Source organism: Paroedura picta, chromosome 8, assembly GCF_049243985.1.
Source record: "Paroedura picta isolate Pp20150507F chromosome 8, Ppicta_v3.0, whole genome shotgun sequence".
Lineage (NCBI taxonomy): Eukaryota > Metazoa > Chordata > Lepidosauria > Squamata > Gekkonidae > Paroedura > Paroedura picta.
The window spans coordinates 69,242,923-69,259,565 of NC_135376.1; the positions used below are offsets into that span (position 1 = coordinate 69,242,923).

Here is a 16,643-nt window from a genome sequence, read left to right on the forward strand (position 1 = left end):
ACCTCCTCTCCCTGCAGTGGTCAGGAGCAGACTAGTAGCAGTCTTCAGATTGCCCCTGGCTGAGCTGGGTGGGCGGGTCGGGATGTGCTTTGCGCCCCCTTACTGGATGGAACTCTGGTCTATCCTGGTGAGGGCCCAATCGGATTGGCCCCTGGCTGCGCTTGCCTCCGGATTGTCCCTTTGGCCCCAGACTGACAAGCAGAGGGGCCAATCCGGATTGGATTGAAAAGTGGATTGGCCCCTCCGCTTGTCAGTCCGGGGCCAAGGGGCCGATTGTTGCCCCCCATCCTGGACTGAGCCCACCCCCACACCCCTTGGCCTTTTATTTATACTGCAGAACAAAGTTTACAGATAAATCCAGTTACCTGCCATTGACTGGAGCATCTTTTATGCCTGGATGCAGTGGGAAGGGAATACGAGGACTTTGGGCCATTATAGTTCATGTTGGATCTTACCTGAGTGTCCTGTGAAGTCATCCAAGGCCCCACCCATTTTGCTGGTGGGGGGAGGGGTCAGGGCTCTGGTCTATGCCACACTGTTCAAGGGGATGACTGGAGTCGTTTTGGCATCTTTGACATCAATCCTACTCCTTACTCTTGGATTTAGTATTCTGGTATTTGTAATTATTTTTTCCCTTGGCTTCAGTACAGCCATGGGTTGATAAACTAGGAAGGCACTTGACCCAGGGTTGCAATTGGCCAAATTGGTTTTCACCTTCCTCTTAGCACACTGACTGTGTTTATAGAGTGTATCGTTAGAGCAGCAGTTTCACTGTCACAATTGGCTCGATGACATAGGGCTGGGGACAATAACACTGGGTTGTGCAGGGGCGGGCTCCCTGCATATTCTTAAAAGGTGGGGAGACCCCTTAAGGGCTAGGGACATGTTGCCCATTTCGTGGCTTGGCAAACCAACTGAGGCTGATGATAAGCATGAATACTGGCTGCCATTACTTTGTACTTTATAGCTAGTTCTCTTTCCCTGTTTATGTCCAATATGCAGGTTGAAGAGTGTGTGTGTAGGGGGGGGGGCACCACCATCAGTTGGATTGTCAGTGATACCTGATGCACCCCAGCTGCATCAAAACCTGAGGAATATGGAATCAGTGCAGTTGTGGCCTGATTTTTTTTCCACATTCTGGTATGTCTGCATTCCCCTTCCCCTTCCGGCTAGTCTCCACTCTTGGTGCAAGTTTATGTAATGTAGATGTTTTGAAATGAGATAAGTTGCTTTTGAAGACAACTGACTGAATGCCTCTATACCAAAGTAAAATGGGAAGTTGTTATAGTGTATGAACACCATGTTTTTCAAATGTATTATGTGGAGGGAGATTAATAGCCTTCCTTTTAATCTCTGCGTTCCACACAGTGCTCTTCCCATTTTTTTCTTTCTTTCAAATATGCAAAGGATGACAAATGTCAGTACTTCATACAACTAGATTTAATAAGTTATTACAGAAAAAATTAAGTCCAAACTACAAAGTTGAAGCAGTTGTAAGCAATAGCAGCATTGAGCTCCATGTTTAGTCACAGTACTGCAGTTCCATACAAAGCATTAGTTCAAGCCAAAAAAAGGTAAAAGCCTTTAGGGTTACTAGCAAAACCAGTCTAAGAGAACATGTAGTAAAAGATATGGAACATTTAAAATTAGTTAGTTGAAAAAACAAGTACAGAGATCTTAGCTGTGAACACTCTAAAAGTTATGTCCATTATTTTGACAGCAAAATTACAAATACCTAATACTTTATATCCCAACATAACTACATCCAGAAAAAAAAAGCAGAAATGATTATCCCGTATTAGCACCCTGGATACCTAGTTGTTGCTAAACGTTATCATTAGGTAAATTTAAAATGTGCAGAATGACATAACATAGCTCCTGATTCGTTACCCATTTGGGGTATAGAGCAAACCACCAGCATGAATATAAAATACTCTGTGGTAAGACGGAAACACTACAATAGCAGAAATTCAGAAGAAAAGATTTCTGGTTAAAAAAAAGGTTAAGCTGACATCATACAAACTGGTGTAAAAAGCAACTACATACAAGCCAGGTTTAACAAAAAGACGTTTTTATTTTATTATTTTTTTTTACAAATCTGTGACTAATCTTTCACTCATACCTTGTAAGTAGAGATGTCACAATACTGAAATATTAACATGGGTTAATTCCCCAGTAAAGCACTATTTTTTTATTTATGAATGAATATAATGAAATCAGCAAAGTTAATTTGCTAACTGCATATTTGTAATACATCTTTTTTTAGCAACTGCCTTCCCTAGAAGGCAAGTGTGTAGGCAGAAATCTAAGCACACACTGTACCACTTTGCAGGAATTCCAAACACTTCTCCTTCACTTCTATTAAATGTTTATAATGTGAGTACATCCCAACCAGTTGTACTTAAGTGGAGTCTAAATTTTACTGTTTGTTTTTGCCTGTACATTACTTACAAAGAGGAAACAATGGGCCAACTCTAGACGTTTCCAGAAGAGGCTGATAATTTGCCTCCTAGGAGTCAGCATTGAAACTAACAACGGATGCATCTAGAGAAGGCCACTGTATATCTGTTTATGTAACACCAGTTTGGTTTCTTAGGATCTTATGGGATAGGTAACAGTATCTCTAGATTCGGCACATGAGTTCTGCCAAGAAACAGCAAGGGGTATGGATGGATGGATGGATAAACTAAGGTGATGAACTCTATAAAGTGAAGCAGTGTTTTATTAGCAGCAAGGGGGGTGAATGCACCTGCAATGGAAAAACGCTAACACAAAGAGAGGGAGAAATACACAAGAAGCTTGCAAAAAGTGCTCTGAAACAGTAATAAGAGTTGCTACGCATGCATTATTTAGCACTAACTATGCAGTAAACTACACTGTATTGTAATTGCACTGTAATATTATGCAGATACTATTCAACTTCCTCCATTTGTTCTGGGTTACCGCTTAAAGAAGTGCATGGAAATGCGGCATCAAGGGGTGCGTTAAATAAACAGTATCGTGACAGATCGCACTGAAGCAACTTGGGAGAGATTTTTAAGATACCGGTACAAGACAGGCTTGCAAAGGGCAGTTGAGCAGGGAGAGAACTGACCAAGCATTAGTGCTGTGTAGCCTCCCTTGGTTCTTTTGGCAACTGCACCCCACTATCCAGCAGTAGTGCTGAGTGTGCCTGAAGAGGGGCAGCTGCGAGTCTCATGCTGCAGAGGCAGGGTTGTAACCCTGCTCTTTCTAGAGATTGGAGTCCATTACAACAGCAATAGTGTTTTATCAGCACTGGTGTTGTATAAATCTAGACAGAGAACCGGTACTGTGACATCCCTATTATCTTCCTAAATCATTTTGATAAAGGAAAAAAGCTTTTCAAAAATATCACATCGTTTTCCTGCTTCATTCTGTAATTTTATTGCCCAATTATTCATTACAGTTGTTCCAATCTTTTTACATATCCAACCATTTTCACACCATTGTAAACCACATCAGCGAGTTAATACATAAAGCTTTGCATTTCAAAAAACTAGACACTTTAGTAACAATATTACAAAGGTTTTCTTAGCTTCAAAAATAACTGAAAATGAAAAAATAAACTTTTAAAGAATTAGCATCATAAAATTAATTTATTCCAAGTAAAAATACAAAATAATATTAATGACATTGACCAGATATGAAAGTCTCTCCCAGAAACAACTATATTAATGGTTGAGAAAGCACTCCTTAAAGAAAATCTGAAATAAAAATGAAAAATATGTCAATGTTTAAATTTCTCTTAGCAAAAAATCTTTCTAAAAATAACAATGAAAATTTGTCTCAGTACAAAGGCTACATTACTATTGAAAAAATACCAGCATGAAGAAAAGGTACATATTTGACAGTAGAAAAATGATCTTAGTGAATCACAATGTCTAAAGTTTGCAATGAAAATAAATCTGCAATAAAGATTTATGCCTTTTTTTCTTTTCTTTTTTTTTCTTTTTTTTTATACAAACAGTACAAACAGTATTGCACATAACAACAAATAGTCGAGGTTAAGTTGCCTTCAAAAAAAAATCGACTAGTTCAAGTCTCGCATCAAGAGAAGGCCACGAGAGGACCTGTTGTAGCCAGCGGCTTCTTAGTCAAGTTGCAGTTCAGAACACCTCCGTTTAAAAAATAGCTTCTTTTCTTGAAGGACCCTCTGATAATAATATAACATATTAACAACTTAGGGGGCACATTCATTTACAAAACAAAAAGGGACCATGTTATAATTTAATAAACTAAAAAATTATCTTTAAAAAAATACAAACAGAAGAACTCTCACAATTCTGGTCAGTCGTGCATAATTGCTTGATTATAAATATACAAATTAAGGGGAAAATATTTTTTTTTCACCTTTCTATTCACAACTTCCAGCACCAAATGGAGATTTTTTTTTTACACCTTTCCTTTATGACAACCTGGCTGTATTAATTTTAATCTTATTACGTATATAACTTCCAGGATCTCTCTTGTTCTCTTTCCCCCTTCTTTCTTTTCCAGGGTATGTTTGTACATGAAAGAGGGGAATTTCTTCAAAAATGTATACTTGTTTCACATAATTAGGTAGACTTCTGTAGGTTAGCTATGATCTTCAATATTACAGTTATAAAGCTCTAACTTCTTCATTTTCAAAAACGCAAATAAGCATGAAAAAAATAAAGTTACCCATCTGTTAAATCATTTTCTCGCAGAATTAAATTAATATATATTTTTCTGAATAAACTTACTTAGAAAATATTTTCTTTCCTATATTTCAAAATTGAGGTATTGCAAAAGATCATGTCAGTCAGAAAGCATGCCTTTTCTTTTAAAAAAGAATAATCTGCCAACTATTGAAAACTGTCTAGATACAAAAAGTAGTGCATAACAAATCTTGTATAGATGAAAAAAACAAACAAGAGAAAGAAAAACAACAACAGAAGAAAGACACCTGGGCTGGAAAAAGCAATATCACAAAAGTGCCCAGAAGAAACCATGAAAGGGATAAGAATGATTTTTTTTTAAACCAGTAAAAAACTTTTTTTTTAAACACAGAAAGTTCCTTTCAGAGCCAATAATTGCAACTAAACATGAAAAGAAAACGTACAGAGAGTTAGACATTAACAAGGCCATCACAACACACAAAACCCAGAACATTTAAATCTACTATGCGGTGTCAATATCCAATCCCCAGAACTGCAAAAACAGGGGAGAACAAAAGCGAAAACCCAGAAAAATAGTGTACACATTCTCACATTCTCATAGTTAGCACACACTTGTGTGTTTGTGTTAGTCTTGCAGCCCCAGAGTACATGCTAAAAAAATGTCCACCGTTATATAGTAGATCTCAATTGTATTCAAGCTTCACAGGATACATCCAGGGTTCAAGAAATCAACGTCATACCCGAGAGGAGACATCTCACAAGTTAACTCTTTAGGCAGACATTTCTTTAGCACCGCTTTTTCCCTTCGCCTTTCAGATGATGTGCCTAGTCTATCAGCCTACTCTCTAAGTTGGTAGTGTACGTGTGCTGTTATGAGCTCTTTGGTTTTCCGGAAGAAGGGCTGCAACTACATACATGGTGCAAGCGTGTTACGTGCGAGACCGAAACGAAGAGCTCAACTTGTCCTTTGCTTGTCTAAGCATGGTTATCGTTGGGTGAACCGTCAGAAGTGTGTGAATGTTAGACACAGAGGCTTAAACAGTTAAAGTCTGATCACAGTACTAGACATAATCACTTTACTATACAAAATAAATTGCACAATATATAACAGAGCACCGCAAAGTACTTCGTCTATCATTCACGAATTCATTGTAAGGATATTCTACATCTAGTTTTTAAAAATATTTGTTGTAATATAGGTTGTACTGCAATGGGCTGATCCTAATTTCAGAAGCATTTACATTTACTGAGGCATGCCTTCCTCCAGTCAGTCATCTATGTGTGCCGTTTATGTGTTCGTGTGTGTGTGTGTTTTTTTTTCCTTCTCCTTTAGTTCGTTTGCCAAGTACTTTGTAGCCTATATAGATTCTTAATTGGTGCATTGTGGGCAGATTTTTTATATCAGACATCTATAAAATTTTTATTGCATGCAGCAACCTGATTAAGTAAACATGCAGTCAAAACTATTGACCTTCCTTGGAAGCTTTCTGAATGCTATACTGATCTCCTTTCAGCAGTCATCACTATTTTTTAATCACATAATCATCTTTTCAAATCGATACCCTAAGCTTGAATAGAGTATTGTGGTATTAGTAATACCGTCTTAATAGCAGCAAAAGCTATTGCAGCATACATTTACATAACACTAAAAGACTTAACCCAATAGGAAACCCTCAGCGAAAACATAAAAGGGATGGGTGGGAGTGGGGAAAATGTGATCCAGCTTATGAGGTATCATCCTTACCAGTCAAAATGGAGAGCAACAAAATACCTTTTAGGGTTATTCCTACTCTAAGTGACCCAAACTAATGATTGCTGAACATCCATTTGAAGTTTTTGCTACATCTGCCACCTACTTGTGAGTGTTACCTTTGGTAAATCATCTGCTAGGGGCAAGTCTACGTTTCTGAAAATAAGTGCATGCTCCAGTTTCAAAACAAAATTAATCGAAATTTTTCTTTAAAAAAATCTTCATCGCATACACATCAACCCAGTGAAGGCCGATGAGAACGGCAGTCTACTTATTGTCACGTGTGACAAGTCTCGTGTAAGAAATTAAGGTACCAAGCAGATGTTTGTGTGAATCAAAGTGCAAAATCAGTACAGTTACACTCTGCTAGGCTTGTATTATACTGGACAAGGAGTTCAGTAATGTGACTGTAAATAATAATAATAATAATCATAATAAAAGACCCATCTCTTCATTATAGTCAAGGATGAATGCACAGATTTCCAGAACACCAAAGCCCTGAGGCAGCACTCTGTCTTCCTTCAATTTCCTCGGCTCCAGTACTCGCTGCTGAGTTTAGGCCGGGGCTTCAGCTCCAACGGAATGGAACGTGGCGGGGCCGATCTCCTCCCTCCTTCACCAGTGGTTTGTGGAACTCCCGTCCAGCACGAGAGTGAATGCTTGCCCAGCAGTATTCACAGTAATACTGCAAGCAGGTAACGTTGGCACAGAAGAACGGAGCAAATTTCCCACCACAGCGAGTGCCCTGGCATTCATCACACATCTGATCATCAAGCACATATGGCTTCACTTCCACCTATAAAGGGGGAGGGGGGCGGTACAAAATGAACACAGGAAACAACAGAAAATTCTGTGAACTGTCTCAGAGAGCCCAATATTGTATAATCATGACAGAAGCTTTAAGGCAGAGACCTTCTACCATTAGCAGCACCCCAGTGTTGTATGGAATGGCAGTTTTGGCTGGTACATCCTGTCATGCTATGGTGCTGCAGATGTCGGTATCTATCAATAAGTGTTATGGAGCCATAATACTGAAAAGGACTGACCAGCTCTGGTTTAGAGGTCCACATAGGCAAATGGAGGTTAGGAAAGAGAGATACAATTATTGTAAACGTTTATATGCTATTGTTGCCAGGCAATCAGGGAACGGGAGCATGTACATGTACTTTGGGTTTGAGTCCATTGGTGACCAACTTCTAGATGTGATCTTCCCCCCCCCCCCCACCCCAGCTTATAGCTGCCAATAATGAGGCCATCAGAGGGAGGGCAGGAAGCAGTCAGGCATCCCTCCATTGTGCTAGCAACCAACCCAGCTTAGCACCAACCTTGAGGAACACTTGCATGAAAGTTTAATTGTAATTTATGCCTGGAGACCATTTTGGACTGTAACTTTGGATGGGAAGTTAAATTAAAAATAGACACATTTTCTGTGATAGAGATGTCTTCCCAAAATCGGGGAAGAAAAGTATTGGGAGCAGCTGAAATGTCTATCAGCAAACAGTCACCATGTTTCTTGCAGCTCTCCAGCAAATTTCGGTATGGGGGGGATAAGACTTGCAATGAACCTCCTTTGCATGAAAACCAATGTTTTTCGGGCAATTTCAAGATATAATTTTATTTTTGCATTCTTACTATATATTTTAAGATCATATTTAGGATCTCTTATATAAGCATCAAGTTAGTACCAGTAAGTTAAATTTGGAGCTGCATGCTTACCAAACTTCCTGGTAATTTAAACCAGCATTTTAATGCAAAGTAAATTTGGCAAAATTCTGTTAGAAAATGTAAAAGAAGAAGAAGAAGAAGAAGAAGAAGAAGAAGAAGAAGAAGAAGAAGAAGAAGAAGAAGAAGAAGAAGAAGAAGAAGAAGAAGAGTTGGTTCTTATATGCTGCTTTTCTCTACCTGAAGGAATCTCAAAGTGGCTTACAGTCGCCTTCCCTTTCCTCTCCCCACAACAGACACCCTGAGAGGTGGGTGAGGCTGAGAGAGCCCTGATATCACTGCTCAGTCAGAGCAGTTTTATCAGCACTGTGGTGAGCCCAAGGTCACCCAGCTGGTTGCATGTGGGGGAGTGCAGATTCAAATCCGGCTCGCCAGGTTAGAAGTGCGCACTCCTAACCACTACACCAAGCTGGCTCCTTGGTGTAATAAAAAAACAGCACAGGATATTTCTGGTACTGTCCCATGTTACCTTCTCCAAGATTACGATTCAGTATCAAAGTGACAGTATTCTGGGCTTAATTTTGGAGACAAAGCAGCAGTATTATTGAACAATAACTGAGCCAGGTATAGAAGTAATGACAAGAAATGAAGTGTTATTCCTCACACTTGAATGCCATGCTTAAATCATAGGAACTTGACCCTAACCATAGTCATGTACATTGTAATGTCAATGTTCCATGGATTTCAAAGGAAAGCTAAGCACCTACTTCAGGAACTATACTGAGATCAATGGGACTTATATGTTAGAACTTCTAATACCACTAGTGTGTTAGCCGTGTTGAAATCACAAGGAGAATTTACTGCACACCAAAGGTTGTGTTATGTTCTCTAGAATGTTGGAGAAAAGTTCTATGAGTAAACGGGGCACAGTGCTTCCCTCAATACAGAAAAGTGCATTTTAAATATTATATATGAAGTATTCAATGTGTATAGAAATGTTCCTTGAGTTTTGGATGAAAGCTTAGATGTTTCACTATATGCAACTTACCCAGGCACATGTGTGGCTCTTCCCCACCAAGCCTATTCAAAGGAGGAATCTCAAACCATTTTAGGTTTGGGATGTGCTTACAAGGATAAACAATGAATCAGAATATATTCTATGCATCTGAATATACTATCCCCATGATTACCTGATTTTAAACCCCATTCTTTTCAGAGATCAAATAAGAAACTGGCACAGGAAGCTCTAAGCAAAATACCATTTGTGAATAAACTATTTTATCCAGGTCATGGACAGAGGCCCTTCCCTTCTTCACATACAAGTATTTTGGTTTGAGCAGTAAGGATAAAGTCAAAATTCTGTTATGACATGCCATGTCAATTAAACAAGTATTTCTTCTAGTTACATTATTTAGGGCAAGACTTTTTTCTTTCTTTTCGGTAAGTAAGGCCTGGAGGAACTGTTCACTTGCAGAGGAAAAATAATGCCAGTGGGATCTTAAATTAGAACAAAACAGAGCAAAAAAAATTAATCATTGTTTTGTTGGAGCTCTGTAGTCTCAATTTACTTTAGAAATGAATAATTTGTATGGCAATAAGGATGAGTAGATACAAAAATATCTGCAATTCCCATTGATGTCATTCGAACCAAATGTTTTGATGGGGTGTATGTGAATTAAACCTCTGAATAGGAAAAGGAACCAATGTTTTGACTTCACATATCTTTGAATCTTTTCTATTACTCTCAGCACAGGAAAGCCTTTTCTCAGCAACCTCTGCCTAGTTTAGCTTTCTTTATGGTCTAATAGGTTCTGTTTAAAGTGTATTCAAAAGAAGGGCAGCTTCCCAGTGAGGAGTGTCAAGAAAATTCTACTAGATTTTCACCTTCAAACGCAACTTTTATTTTAGCATATTTTTACATTTCCCATATTTGAAATTAAAAAAAACCCTTTTCTAAACTTCAGAACCTAACTCTCGCTGTGGTTTGGTCATTACACAAATCTTATCTATAAATAAATACATTCTTTATGAGCGAAGAAGCTGGTAGGGATTTCATGTGTTCTGATAGACCACACGTGCAACAGCCCAAGGGGACAAATAACGCCATGTCAGGTTGGGAAAACAGTGCTTGGGGTAGAAGGCTGAAACCTTCTTGCCACCTGCCATGAGCCCAAGGTCCCTCACACCTGCTGTGTGACCGTGAGGCTCCAAGTCAAGAGAACCTAGATGCTGCACAATAAAAACCATCACCTATTTTGCCCAAATGAAGAGCTTTCAGATAGTAAGTGCTGGGCAAATACCACAGCTGAGGGCACCCATCACAGGACACAATCCTGGGCTAAATGACCCAGTCGTCTGACTTGATATGCAGCAGTTCCATATGATCAAATCCTGGCACACTTATGTAAGCAGAGACTTGTTTATTATGCGATGTTATACTTACCCGTTTATCAATGTCATTGTGTTGGAGTTGGACAAAGCGCGCACTAATAGCAGCAATATAGCTTTGCTGATTGGAGAAAGCCACTCTACCAGCACCTTTTGGGTACTTTAGCTCAGGGTCTGTATCAATGCCAGCATAGCAGACTCCTCCATACAAACGATCCATAATCATTGCTAGTTCAACTGTAAGGTAACGTTATAATATTATGTATTAATTTATTCACTACAGAAGCTCTTATACGCTGTATGCAAATATTAAAAGAACATTATTTGGAGTAATAATGCACAAACAAACCCTTTGAATAGAACCTTAAATAATAAACCATAGGCTAAAAAAAATCAGAATCAGTAACTAACAATCAACTAAAAGAGAACAAGGGGGGAGGGAGAATGCAGAAAGTGCTTACCAGCTGTATTTCTAGGACTATCCACTGATAAATCTTACAAATCCACTGTTCAATTGATTTTCACCAATACATTAAAATGCCTTACAGTATCTCAACACAGATGGCTCATCAAGGATTATTTAATGAAGATAATTATTGAGGCTTATTGAAAATAAGGATTCAAAGACGTTGTTATTCAGCATCTTAAATAACAGGAGTCAAATTATGAATCTAGAATAGTGCTGTATGCTGACAGCTGATCAGATTAAAAACCAAAAGAAGCCCAATAGTCAGGTCCTATACTCCCTTGTTTTGTTAAGCATTTTGCAACAAGTCTGTAAAAATTCATTGCCTACTAATGAATTTACAAGCACAGGTGGTATGCAATTAAAAAAATACAAAGTAATCAAATGAAAACTTATTATACACAGACCAGAAATCATTTCTTCCTTTAGAGAACCTCTGAATTAGGGATGTGAAGGCCTGTAAAAACTAATAAGATCTGGGGAGAAAAATTCTCTCTTCACTTTGGAAATGTTGTGGGTGTCTGAAAAAAAGTAACTGGAAAGCGTGAAATGTTCTCAAAGATTTGGGCCTGGTTCCTATTACATTATTGCCTTTGTGCTTCCCTCCGGCCGCTGTGGAGCGTTCCTGGGCTGCAGAGCTTCTATCCGCCGCTGCTATAATTTCTCCATGCGCAAGGGGGGCTCCTAGAAAAACACGGTTATTGCGCGAGCAGAGGTGGTATCAGCAGAGGAAGTGAGTTCCACAGCAGAGGGCAGTCTCAGCAGCAGCTGGGAGAAGCACGAGGGTGACAATGTCATAGGATCCAGGCCAATGTGTTACTCACACAGATCACTTAGCAGGCAGGTTGTCTGCCACGGTTTGGGTGCTATTAGGAAGCAAGTCTCTGTCCTTCCCCCAACAGCATCAGGATATGCACCTCTCAGGTTTTCCCATCTTTCATGTGGCCTTCATGTAGTCAGACCAAGGTTATAATAATATGTCAGTTGCTGATTAGAAAGAAAGAAAAACCCCTCAGTAATGCAAGGGAGAAATAACTATGATGGAGGGATCCACATTACCACTGTGATCTGTGGAAATGTGCTCATCCAGTTAGGTCCTCTGCCCAGGCACTTTGGGGCTTTAAAAAAGGGAAGAAACAAACAGTGTTGCTACGTAAGAAAAAAAAAAACACATATAGAAAAGGTATGATCAGCGCGGAATATTTCTGTAGAAAGGCTATTAGAGTATAGAAATGAAAGAAAGCATCTTAAAAACTTCACCCACCAGCTCGGAGGGGTCGCGGAACTCCTCCAACAAAAATAGTTTTTCTGGGATCTAAAGGTTGAGAACCATCCATTACAAAGTCACTGTCACTTAGGTTCCAAGGTCGAATTTGTACCTAAACAAACAAACAGCTTAATTTTAATCTGATGTTCGAACAACAGAAAACTTTGAAACTTTCACATCTTTTTAAAACAGACCCTCCAAACTATTGGTACCTAACACTGCTACCAGTTAGGCTGCCCCTGCTCATTTATTGGATACAACAGCAGTTTTGAACCCCCACAGCAAGTTGACCAAGAATACTGCTGCCCTCCTACCAGCTCCTATGTGAGGCCTGTTGCTTTCACAGCCCTTGTCTTGGAGGAGGCAGTCATACTGGCAACTAGTAAAATATTTCATTGGGCCAATCATTTGGTCTATTCAGTTCCTAGGTCCAAGTAACCATGACAGGTTAAACTCACTGCATAAGCAAAATGCTTGCCTAATGTGGTTATGCATCTTAACTTCTTTAGAGCTAAACTCTAAACTTTTTAAATGGTGAAAAACGGCAGCAGGGGGACAGTGAAAATGCAGGTGTGTTGTCACTAGCTCCTAGACAGTCAGAGCTGAGAACAGCTGCTTTTCTTGCAAACCAGCAAAACAGTCTTCTTCTCAGCTTGGTATTTCAAAATAGCTTGTGTATTTGGACGATTTGGAGAGAAGACGACTAAGAGGTGATATGATGACCATCTTCAAATACCTGAACGCTGTCATATAGAAAATGGGGCAAAGTTGTTTTTTGTTGCCCCAGAAGGTCGGACCAGAACCAATGGGATGAAATGAATCCAAAATAATTTTTGGCTAAACATCTGGAAGAAGTTCCTGACAGAGTGGTTCCTCAGTGGAACAGGTTTTCTTGGGAGGTGGTGGGTTCTCCTTCTTTGGAAGTTTTTAAGCAGAGACTAGATAGTCATTTGATGGAAATGCTGATTTTATGCAAATTTAGGCAAATTGTGAGTGGGTGGGCAGGAAGGGATCTGCTAGTGTTTGTCTCTTGTGGCCCTTCCTTGCATACCCAGGCAATTGCTAATCGCTATCGTGGGATGGTAGGTGAATTTCCTCCAGGCCAGGCTGGATTCTGGAGATCTTTGGTGGGGGGATCACTTGGGCATGAAATTGGGGTCACTGTGGGTGGGCAGGTAGTTATGAGTTCCTGTATTGTGCAGGGGGCTGGACTAGATGACCCTGGAGGTCCCTTCCAATGCTATGATTCTAGGAAAATAGGACTGTGCTCAGCTCTTCCAATCTTCAGTCCTGGCTGACATGCTCAGGAGAAAAGCGGCGACATAAATGAACTGACATATGGTTACAGAGGAAAGGAAATAGGTGTGTTCATTCTTGGGTAGCTATTAGACTGAAACACTTTTTACAAATTAATCCTTGCAGAAAACAGAAGGGTATAATTAATGCAGCAACTTAAATGGTTAATACATTGTTTGCTGACATAACTTTATTAATAAAAATTTAAGGATTTTCTTCTCATATAATCACTATATCCAATAGTAAAGGGCTGGTTCAGATAGCCAAATGCAGGCAGTGGTGCCAATCCTGATTGTCATGCCCTATTCTGCAAAAACAAGGAAGGCCTCATATTTGCAATGAAATATCACTTTTTGGAAAAGTAGATTAAAAAATCCTCCAAAGGTAACAGCAATGTCTGCCCATGAGCAAATTTTGGATTTCAAGCACCATTTTGGATTGCCATAGCAACAAAATGTGGAATGTGGAAACTGAGCAACAGACACAATGATGAGCAGAAAGAGAGGGGAGAAATGGAGTTCCCCTTACCTCACAGGTGTCCCCTTTGTAATTATAAGAGATAGTGACTGTAGTACCCATATGGATAGTCATTAATGTTTGTGGATTATTTAACACATAAGTGTCAACAGATGTCTTTACCTGTCTTTTTCTATTCAGAACATTAAGACTGAACACCTAAATGAGATTAATTTTTCCAATATCCTGTTTCTATCCGTTTCCATTGTCAAGGTAATATAATATTTTATTTAGTGGATCTGGGATATGTTTTCTAGCAATCTAGAATATAGCAATGCTATTTTCTTTGTTAATGCTCGGTTTACAACATGGAACAAAGGTCAGGACCAAAGAATTGCACAACTAGTTCTAAAAGCCAAGGGGATTTTGATTTTGTGTTTTCAATAGTATCTCTCCCTCCTTACACAGCAAACCTGTTTTGAAACTTTTGAAACTTTTAATAACAGTTGGTGATATGTCACAATCTGAAATTCAAGTGTTAAGCCTGGCAACATAAGCATTCCATACATTTTCAAAACTCAAGAATGGTGGGTGGATGTTGGAGGAGGAGGAATTAAGTCCTTTACTTAGGCTAAGAGGATTGCCTAAACAGAAAGCACTTACTCTGCCCAGCTAAAGGAACCAGATGGCTGAGCCTGACATTTGGGGCAAAATCTGTAGATGGTTTTCAATTAAGAAATCCACACGAAAGTAATTTTGATTACTCCAATCAACCACATCTCTGTTCACATTCTGTACAGTGTCTAGGCTTCAATTTGTATTTTTAGAAGACAGCTACAGGGACTGGTCTATAACTGCTTATTTGTGGAGATAACAGCGCTGAGGCACCCACACGTAAGTAGCTAATGGTGTTCAGGAGAGTCCCCTCCGCCTTTTAAGGATGAAAAATTACAAGTTCATCAACTTCAAGTCTGAGCTAACAGTTTACTTCCTCCACCTGACTTCAGCCATGGCATATTTTTAAGCAATCAAGGAAAGGAAAAACCTGTTCAGGTGTTCTGGTAATTAAAACTATAATTTACACGGGCACAGAAATTAAGGGCTAGATCTTTTAAGTATGTACTCATAGAACCATCTAGTCCATCCCCTTGCTCAATGCAGGATCAGCCTAATTAAATTTCTTGGTATTGCCTTATACCAAAAAAATTCTATTTACTGTAGACAGGCACATTTTTAGAGTATGTTTACTACTTTTCCCAGTGTTACTGACATTCTGTTTACAATCTAGTTAATTCACTATTCCATGAAGGAAGTTGGCAACTGAAATTTACTTTAAAACTCACAAAATGAACTCATATGCCAGCCCACAGATCTTTTTGTGTTTGCATATGTGCACACATAATCTCTTGGACCTGAGAACATTCATTCATTTCAATTGAGGAATGAAGCCCATGCATGCAAAGAATACATAAAGGCTAATTATAATTAAATGTATGAGGCAGCTGCCTGAAGCAGACAGTGTGCAGCATGTATCTGGCACCTGGATCAGAACATTACATTACAGAATGGCAAAGAAACCACCAGCTTGAATATTAAATTGTTTTGACATTTACTGACAGCCTGTAGGGCTCCTATTGTCTTTATATGCTGAGGCAGTATAGTTCTCCTTTTCAAAGGAAAAGATAGTATGTTGGTTTATTTACTGGTTTGTCTTTTATGGTGGGACTTGATACGCATAGGTAAAGTTTCCCATCTTCTTCGAGACAGGCATCTATCAGAGCTTGCACAGAACTTTCTTCCTGGAACAGTAGAAAGGCATACCCTTGGGGTGGGGGGAAGGAAAAGAAAATTAGAAACACTAGTTAATACAAACTCCAGGGAGCAAATGCTCAACACATTTTATATTTAATACACAGATGCAGTAAGAATGAAAAATACAGAATGGATTTAGTAACATTAGAATATGTGTTAGTGAATAAGCTGCTGTAGAAATGGGGGAGACAGTTAAATTTCTAATATTTCCCTATTATTATTATCAAAAATATTTGCATAATTAATAAAGACGCCTCAGCATAAATTCATAAACACAGATCTTGACCCCGGGACAATAACTGGAGGGGCTTCTATTGTAGCCAGGAGAATCAACAGAGCAAAACGATTATACAGCTGGACATCAGCAGAAAACTGCTGACAAGAGTGATGGTCTCGGAGCAGTGCTGTGAACCCTCGATTTCTAGCTCTGCAAACACTCTATATAGGCACAGTACGAGAGCTTTATTTCAGCTATACAACCCTGGCTTCACCAGGATGCACATCAACAGTGGTGGAGCAGAGTCAGATTACTGCTTGTTACACACGATCCTAAGCAACAACGGTACTGAAACATCCCATTCCTAGTACTACTACAGCTGAAAGATCAGGCTAAAATTATATAAAAACAATTCTGTCATCATCCCACGTCTCTCTGCCTTATAAATACATCACTCTTGTATGGCCTGGATACAAGGATTATAATTTTAAATGCTGTATTATTAACTTCAAAGGGTTATGCATTTTCCCCCAGCATGTTCGCTCTCACTCAGGCACAGCAAAAGTGATATGCAATATGGAACATCTTTAACAGTTTCCCAGTATTTACAGGACTTTGCTGCACATAAAGCACACAAAGGTTTGCTATATCATCTAGCATTTCACAGA

At 39.2% G+C, this 16,643-nt stretch overlaps 1 protein-coding gene across 14 annotated transcripts in view; it reads right to left on the reverse strand.

Moving 5' to 3' along the window:
* Window positions 1–1,421: 1,421 nt before the first annotated feature.
* CPEB3 (cytoplasmic polyadenylation element binding protein 3) overlaps window positions 1,422–16,643 on the reverse strand; it is a 92,931-nt gene continuing 77,709 nt past the window's right edge. For all 14 annotated transcript variants that reach the window (XM_077350240.1, XM_077350239.1, XM_077350242.1 and 11 more), the window contains 4 exons: window positions 15,650–15,768; window positions 12,192–12,306; window positions 10,517–10,698; window positions 1,422–7,207 (listed from right to left, as the gene is read on the reverse strand). In XM_077350240.1, coding sequence (XP_077206355.1) covers window positions 6,980–7,207; window positions 10,517–10,698; window positions 12,192–12,306; window positions 15,650–15,768 — 644 coding nt within the window. In that variant the 3' untranslated portion in view covers window positions 1,422–6,979. The remainder of the gene's footprint in view (window positions 7,208–10,516; window positions 10,699–12,191; window positions 12,307–15,649; window positions 15,769–16,643) is intronic.